General features: G+C 43.2%; 1 protein-coding gene across 1 annotated transcript; it reads left to right on the top strand.

Moving 5' to 3' along the window:
• Window positions 1-403: 403 nt before the first annotated feature.
• On the top strand, window positions 404-3,748 carry LOC119878183 (nuclear-interacting partner of ALK-like; the record flags this gene model as incomplete). The annotated part of the gene is made up of 3 exons (XM_038588898.1): window positions 404-523; window positions 986-1,192; window positions 3,307-3,748. Coding segments are annotated over 3 exons (396 nt in total), but the record flags the coding sequence as incomplete, so codon positions are not given.
• Between the last annotated feature and the right edge of the window lie 5,089 nt (window positions 3,749-8,837).

The raw sequence follows: 8,837 nt of genomic DNA, 5'->3' as shown, positions 1-8,837 counted from the left end.
TTTCAAAAGCAGCATTTTTGCCAAAAGTGTGGTGGAAAAGTTGAAAATTACTTTAGGCAAGTAAGCTTCTCTTCTGACTACATTGATCAGAATACTGTGTTTTTATTTGCCAGTTGCATTACAGAAGCTAAATTCATGATTTTGTATAAAAATCTATCATTTTTTGAAGAGTTTAGTTATGTCAATAGTTCAGAAAGTAAATTCTTAGACTTAATTGTAAAGAATTAGCTTTTACTTGCTTCTAGAAATATTTCTTCTGACCATTGTCATTTATATTGTTGTACTTCTGTTACCTCTTCTTCCCTTCAGGCTGAAAGGAGCCCAGGTCCCATTGTCTCCCGAACTCGGAGCTGGGACTCTCCAGTCCTGTTGACCGTCCTGAGCCAGAGGCCGCTAGCCCCACCACCAGAACCCGTCCTGTGACCCCGAAGTATGGGAACAGGAGACAGTAGTGGCCTGGAAGTTGCCGTCTAGTCCTCTCCGGAGAGCCAAACGAGCTCGCCTCTGCTCTTCTAGCAGCTCAGTGAGTCCATCTGTGTGTAGAAGTTACTGAGCACAGGCAGCACACCAGGCCCTCACTGGGTCAAACAGAGAAGCAGGCCTGACCCCTTCCCGGGTCCTGTGGCTAAAGTAGACAGTGTGAATAAGTTTGAAGATGGAACAGCTGGGTATCCAAAGGGAAAAAAATTTAAGAGGTTTGTCCTTTATTTCTTTGGAATGGATTCTGGAGAGGTAGTATTTCAGGCATGTGGGGATGGCATGAGGTAAGGGGGACAGACCTGATCAGGCGCTATTGGTTTAACATGAAGGGAATGAAAGTATTCATAAAGAGAGCAGCCACAACATAGACAGTGTTTTAAAGGAGAATATCCAACTGGAGACCTGGGCAGTTGAGAGATTCTGGACTGGACAACTCATAGCAGTGCCTTCCTGAATTGACATGGCATCTGCCCTTCATCAACACTGTTTCTCTTCTTCCTCTCAGGACACATCTTCCCGAAGCTGCTTTGACCCCACCTCTCAGCATAGAGACTGGTGCCCTTGGGTAAATGTGACACTTGGCAAGGAAACCAGGGAGCATGGTGGAACGGAGACAGATGCCAGTATCTCTACAGAGCCAGGCTGGAAGGCTGTGCTGAACATCCTCTTGGCCCACAAGCAGTCCAACCAGCCAGCTGAAACAGACTCCATGGTGAGATAAGCCACTGCCTGTGTGTGTGCAGCACTTGCTGTTTATGGGATAAGGAACAGAGGCTGGTACTATAATTAGCACCCTGCCTGCCCTCAGCTTTCGGAAGTCAAGTTAGACAGAATCAGGTTTCGTCCTAGAGAATCGACATGGAACTGATTCAGTCTTCCTGTAGCTTAGCATTTGGCCTTCCCTAAAATTATGGTAAATTCTTTGTCTTCTCAACTAAAATGACTCCAAGCAGAGAAGTACAAAAACAGAAATAGATGGAGAGGCAGCTGCTCCGGCCTCTTGTTGCAGAACAGCTGCTTTTTCTATCAGTTGCTGTCACTTGCATTTGGAGCCTGGCCAGTTAGCTGTCTGGAGCACTGTACTCTGACCCCAGAATTAGTTTCGTTCCTCACAGTGGCACATTACTTTGCCTCAGCTAGCCATTGCAGTCATGCTTGCTGCTATTTACAAAATGTGGGCAGATGCAAATCCATCATGACAGCTGAGAAAACAAGTCAATTGTTTACTCTGTGTAAAGGGTGGAAGTGATAGGAGTGTGGACTTGAAGGAATCATGGCAACTGGGTTCTCTTTCTTTTGTTGGTTTATTCCCAAATTTGCCTTATAGTGTGGTATGAATAGAATAATTTCTGAGCCCTGTGTCCTCCAAGGGCAAAGTAAAATAATACATGCCAATAGCTGTTTATAAGAAGCACTCCCAGGTTTGTGGGATTCTACTGGAGAAGAATATAACTGTGCTAAAAGCCTAAGACTGTACATTTGTACCCTCGGTAAATAACATAAATGAAGGCTTCCCAAAGTTTTTCCACAGGAAAAAAAAAAGCTGTATCTTTCCAATTTAAAAAACTTTTAAAAATATGTAAAGCTATCTAAAGACAAATGTCTGCATGTATCTTCTCTGCCTAGATCTTTATGAAACAGAGTCTTATTGACTGACCTCTGTCACTGTCTTACGAACAAGAAATCCTACAGGGTTTTTGTGGGGGTTTTTGTTTGGTGGTTTTTTTGTTTTGTTTTGTATTTGTAGTGGGAGAAGTTGGCCTCATAATTGACCCTGGGTTCCAGGACTTGAGATGCTTTTTGGTTTTATGTTTAACCTTTCCATAGCTGCAATGACGGGGAAATTCAGAGTTTAATAAGACTGGACCAAAGATATTGATGTTAGAAGAAAGTTATTTTTCTCAACTTAAGTTTCTTTTAACTTTGTCAGTATGTTCAGTAAATTCCCCTCCATCATTAAGAAGAGCTCACATTCTTCCCAACCCCCTACCCCGGGACTTTTATTTTTTTGAAACATTCATCCAGCAAAGAGGATAAGAAGACATATCTTCTGATGTCAGAAGCTGGAGGCAACTTTATCGATTATCTTGCTAGATTATTATTTATATTCTCACTGAGACCCTGTGCTCTTCACTGTGACTCTCAAAGTCAGAGAGAACCAAGTGTTCTGATTCACTGAGAACTTTTATCTTTCAGTAAATAGCTTTGTCTCCCTGTAACACCATTTCTCAGAATCTCAGATCACTTCATAGGCACGATCAAGTGGCAATGAGAGTCTTCCTATTATTAGCTCTGCTGGCTAAAAATGAAGCTGAGAAGGCCAGGGTCATAGTTTAAAGAGTCATTAAATCTGTTTTACCCTTTGGTCTTGGTTATACTATTAACCCCAGTGAGGCATCATGTAAATGTGAATCCTTGTTCACAAGAAATAATGAACTAGGGCCCATTCAGCATCACTAATGGAAACCAGTGCAACCTGTGTGCCCCACTAATGGTGGGTCAGTAGTGTCAGCCTCACACAACAAGGTTAGGACAGATGCAGCTACGTGGAGGGAGGACGTGAGCTGCGTTTGAGAGGGTCAGAGTGTGTTAGCAGTAGTCTAACTGTAGAACGCAGGCTATCTTGATTTTTAGTCTGGTGTTAGGTGTATATTACATATATATGATATAAAGTAGTAATAGAAAATTAACTAGTTTCTCTCAATCCTAGACCTATTTAGATCACCATGGGAGAAATTTTCAGACCAACCCTTAAAGCTGTTATTACCCCATCATTCATCTCTATAAAAGAATTTAATCTCTAATAATGAGCTTTTTTACCTATAGAGTCTCTCTGAGAAATCCAGGAAAGTATTCCGAATATTCCGGCAGTGGGAATCTTTATGCTCATCCTGAAGACATTCTAGCCCTTCCCAGAGAGAAGCAGAATGAATGACTTTGGGAAATGAAGTCTGAATTTCTTTGTGGTCAGCTGATGCCAAGTTTTTTCCATTCTGGTATAACCATCAGAAGCCATCATCCTTGCAAAAGGCAGTGAGTGTCACTCTCTGCATCTGACTGAAGGGAAGCCTGTTTCCATGCGGGGGTGTGGACAGGTGAGGTACAACACATGTGGTCCTATTAAAAGAGTGTGGGGTCACTTCAACCAGACAGAAGACCAAGGCCCTGAGCACGTTTAGTGTCTTTCCGTACTGGGCAGTGTCTCAAGGGCTCTTGTATACTGGGAATATGACAATATGTATTAATAAAATATTTGTGAATATTCTTACTGCTGGAGAGCTGTGTTCCTTCTTGCCTCCTGGGCTGATGTTTATAAATAAGGCAGACCTTCAGAAAACTTCAGTGGAGCACTAAGCAAAATCAAAATTTTATTTTATTTTTGTTTTATTTTTAAAAAGATTTATTTGAGAGAGAGAAAGCATGAACAATAGGGAGGAGCAGAGGGAGAGGCAGACTCCCCACTGAGCTTGATCCCAGGACCTTGAGATCAGGACCTGAGCCAAAGGCAGACACTTAACCAACTGAGCTACCCAGGCGCCCCAACAAAATCAAAATTTGAGTTTGCAGATTGGCTGCAAAGCCTGACATGTGTTAATTTACTTGAGATTCTAGTCAAAGAGGTATTTCTTTTTTTTTTTCTCATCTTTTTTTATAGGTGGGGGAGGGATAAAGGAAAGAGGGAGAGAGAGAATCCCAAGCAGACCCTGCTCTGAACACAGAGTCCTACGTGGGGCTCAATCTCATCACCCTGAGATCATGACCTGAGCTAAAATCACAAGTTGGACACTGAGCCACCCAGGTGCCCCCAAAGAGGTATTTCTGAACCAGAGAGTGTTTGTTATGTCCCCAGGAGATTTCCTGATGTGTTATAGTGAATGATAGGCTGACAATGTTCTCTCTTCATTTTGACAATAACTGAATGAGAGGCAGAAGGACCTGCCTCTCCATGTGCCTTCTGTATATGGCTCCCTTGAGTGGGGCTCCCCAAGGCTCTTTCACTGCTGGTGGGAAGCATCAGTGTCTGTGGTGAAGAAGATTGACCCTGACCTGCCCCATCTAAATAAGACTACCCACTGATAAAGGGGCCGGGAAAGCTAGAAAGTAGTTATTGTCTGAAATGTCCTATTTTCTTTTAGTAACTTTGGTTGGATTTCTGATTCACTTTTATACTGAAATATTTTAAAGAAAATACTAGACATCATTATATTCTACCCATGCTGAACTTCAATTTCCATCTTTCAACAGTACATTGTTTCTGTATTCTTCACCCAAAAAAATTAATGACCCCTTAACATCATCTAGTACCCACCTGGTCCATATGTAAAATTCCTAAGTATTCCAAGATGTTCTTCACATTTGATTTGCCCAAACCAGGTCCAATTCAGGATCATAGGTTGCATAAATCTCTAGTCTGAAGGACAGTCCCTTTTTTTTCATGCATGCCAGATTTTTAAATTTGTCATCTTTCAATCCTAATTTTTAAGAGAGTAAATAGTGTTGATAGCTCTCCTAAATCAAACTTCTATCAGTGGATGAGACCCAGAGGCTGCTTCTAGGTTATTTTTGTAAGGGTACTCTTTTGCCTTTGGCATGAGTGTTCATTGTCAGTTTCCGTGGTCCCCCTTAGATATTGATTGGCAGACAGCTCTCAAACATTCACAGAGATGAGACTTAGAGCCCCAGAGTGGAAACCTTTCACTAACTGGTGACTAAATGAGTTTGAAGTCTGCCCTCTAGAAGCTCACATCTTCTAGGTCACTGCTTTAGGAGTAGTGTAGAATCATTAACGTTGACAAGATGTAGTTCAAAAGGACTACAACCCTAATTCCAGGTTCTAATAGTGTGGATGAATTTTTTAAAGTCTCTCCACTGCAATTTTTATTTATTTTTTATTTTTTTAAGATTTTATTTATTTATTCATGAGAGACACAGAGACACAGGCAGAGGGAGCAGCAGGTTCCATGCAGGGAGCCCGACGTGGGACTCAATCCCAGGAGTCCGGGATCATGCCCTGGGCCGAAGGCAGGTGCTAAACTGCTGAGCTACCCAGGCGTCCTGAGCTTTGCTTATTTTAAAGAAATTTGAGTACTTTCCTTGGAGGGAAATAGAGATTAAAAATTGCAGTGGAGAGGGCTCAACAGGAGTTCGTCAAGGAGTTCGTCATCCAGGCTGGAAGACACGTTTCTACACAAATGTTGCACAAGAATGCTCAGTACAGGGCAGCCCAGGTGGCTCAGTGATTTAGCGCCGCCTTCAGTCCAGGGTGTGATTCTGGGATCCTGGGATCGAGTCCCACATCAGGCTCCCTGCATGGATCCTGCTTCTCCCTCTACCTCTGTCTCTGCCATTCTCTCTCCTGTGTCTCTCATGAATAAATAAATAAAATCTTTTTTTTTTTTTTTTTTTTTAGTGCTCAATACACCAGGAGAAGTATAAAAAGAAGTGAGGGGCACCAGCTGGCTCAGTTGGCAGAGGGCGCGACTTTTTTTTTCTTTAAGATGTGAGAGACAGCATGAGTGGGAGGGGTAGAGGGAGAGAGCAGTCTCAAGCAGACTTCCCACTGAGCGCAGAGCCTGATGTGGAGCTGGATCTCACAACCCTGAGATTATGACCTTAGCCAAAACAGAGTCAGACATTCTACCAACTGAGCCACCTAGGTGCCCTGAACGTGTGACCCTTGATCTCAGCATTGTGAGTTCAAGACCCACTTAGGGTGTAGAGCCTCTTTAAAAAGTCTTTTCTCATGAATGGAATTGGAGAGAGTTTCCAGGAAGTGGGTAGATTTGATCTGGACTTGGAGATGAGTAGGAGATGTAGGTTCTGGGAGAACTGGGACCTTGTCCATCTTTTTTTTTTTTTTTAATAAAGTCTATCTCTAACATGGGTCTCGAACTCATGACCCCAAGATCAAGTGTCAATATGCTCTGCCAACTGAGCCAGCCAGGCTCCCCACTGTCTGTCTTGTCATCTCAGCACTTGAAACTGCCTGGCATACAGTAGACAATGAAATGATGTCATTTGAGGCTGAAGGAATGTTGTGAGCAAATGGACAGAATTTCCTATGTTCCTGAAAGAGCAAGTATTCTGCTGTGGCTAGATCTGTACATTGAGGAGTTGAAGAGAGAGGTGAGAGAATAGAAGTTGGGCCAGATTGGAGTCTTTTGTGTTCTCCAGAGGACTGTGGTCTTGATTCTGTGAGAAAAGGAAACCTTGGTGAATTTTTTAGTAGGGAAATGACATTTGTACTGAGGAAGATAATTGTGGTGTGTGTGGATAGCACCTTAGGGGAGACAGAAAAAAAGCTCTAAGGGAGGTGTGATGGCAGAGACAATGGATGACTTGACAGCAACGTCAGTGACAACTTTAACATGAACAATGTGGGCATGAGGAAGAGGGAGGAATCAAGGGTGACCTCATGGTCTGTGGCCAACCGTTTCAGATCGAGAACCCAAGTGGAGAGGGAACACAACAGTTGTATTTTTAACATTTTGAGTTCAGTGTCTACAAACAATGTCCCAGGGCGCAGAAGAGGAGGACCCAGTGTGCTGCAGTCGAGGGTCATTGTTTCAAATGCTCACAATCTAGAGAGCTGAGTAGAAGTAAAGCCATCCACCTTACATCAGCCTGTGTTACCATGTACCAAAGCTCGAGACTACCTGTCCGAGTTTCTGGTGACTACACTACTAGACTGGACTTTCAAACAGTAGTGGGTGTTCTCAGATAGAGTGATGGTTAATTTTCTGTGTCAGCTTAACTCGTCTGAGGGATGACCAGATAGCTGAGAAAATATTATTTCTGGACATATAAGTGAGGGTGTTTCAGGAAGAGATGAGCTTTTGAATTGGCGAAGAAGTAAAGTGGATCACCCTCACCAATGCAAGTGGGGATGGTCCAATCATTGAGGGCCTGAATGGAACAAAAGACAGGGGAAGGGTGAATGTGTTTTTTTGCTCAAGCTGTGACATCTGTCTTCTGTTCTTGGACCTCGGAGCTCCTGGGTCTCGGGCCTTCGGGCTTGGATTGGAGCTGCACCACCGGCTTTCCTTCACCTCCAACTATCATGAGACAGATTGGGGGCTCCTCAGCCTCTGAAATCGTGTGGGCCAATTCCCCTAGTAAATCTTTGTATCTATACATATCATACCACTTCTCTTTCCCTGGAAAACGCTGATACAAATGGAATTGAGCTCATGAACCTCTTCCCAAAGCTGCTGTTCTCTCTTCCACACACCAGGACATCACTTCAAACCCAGGCTGAAGTGTTCTTCTTGTTCCCATAAAAGTTTGGTGTGGCCTTTCTAGGAACCCACTTTTCCTGATTTGATTCTTTATTTGAAAATACATTTTTTTTTCTTCTTTTGGCAGATTCTTTTAAAGAAGATAATTGCCTAAAATGTCATTTTTGCTACTTTACCATCCCCAGAGTTGGCACTATAAATCATCACTGTAAGGAATTTTCTTGCTTTCATTAACCACGGTAGGTAGCTCATGAGGATGCTGTGTAATCTCTGTGTTAGTCATCTGCTGGCAAACAGAACTTCCATGGCCTTCCTCTCTACTTCACAGCTGAGAACCTTCTTTTGCAGTCTTGGTGCCAGCAACAGGGTGGAGACCCCCTGGTATTTTAGGCTGTTTAGACTCCCTGGTTCGGCCAATCCTTCCTGCTTTCAGACTATTCCCCTTACTGTTTTTCTCCACTGGGGTCTCTAAGATTCTATGTTTTGTTTTAACAAAAATTACACTTCCCATCCAAGGAGACTTTGTTTCTACAAAGGGAAAGACTGAGTTCCATGGCCTTTACAACAAGCTCCATCATAATGGCTAGAATGTGGCAGAGCTGCATTTGACCCATTCTTCCCAGCCTTCTGAACTTTCCATTATGATACAGCTGGGAATATCTTTCAGTGCCATGGCTCTGTGATCTTCCTTCCCTGGGCACAAAGTTGAGATCTGTGTCTCACAGCTGACAGGAATATCTTGTAACTGCTCATGGGATACTGGTATCCAGACGTGAGTCTCTCACCTGGCTCTTTTTAAAGTTTAGCCAAGTTTAAGAGACTAAGTTAGCAGGTGCAACATGCTCTTTGGGGGCTTTCCTCTTTTACTCGTCACACCCTTAGACCAGTTGTGGCTGCTTCAGAGCCAGCTTTTAAATCCCTTCCACCCTGTTCCATCTTAGTAACAAAAACAGCTTGACCAACAGCAAAAGTACAAACACTGCCTCCTCAGTTTTCCTTGCTATTTATAGTTTTATCCCTACCCTGGTCTTCTTTGGCTTTAGGTAGCTGGTATCTGGGTCAATTGACCCATGCCCTCCGAAGTGAATGCTGCAGCTTTAATCAGAGGCCACTCATTCC

The sequence above is a fragment of the Canis lupus genome, unplaced genomic scaffold (assembly GCF_011100685.1).
Source record: "Canis lupus familiaris isolate Mischka breed German Shepherd unplaced genomic scaffold, alternate assembly UU_Cfam_GSD_1.0 chrUn_S1133H1304, whole genome shotgun sequence".
Taxonomy (NCBI): domain Eukaryota; kingdom Metazoa; phylum Chordata; class Mammalia; order Carnivora; family Canidae; genus Canis; species Canis lupus.
This window is presented reverse-complemented; position numbering and strand designations above follow the sequence as displayed.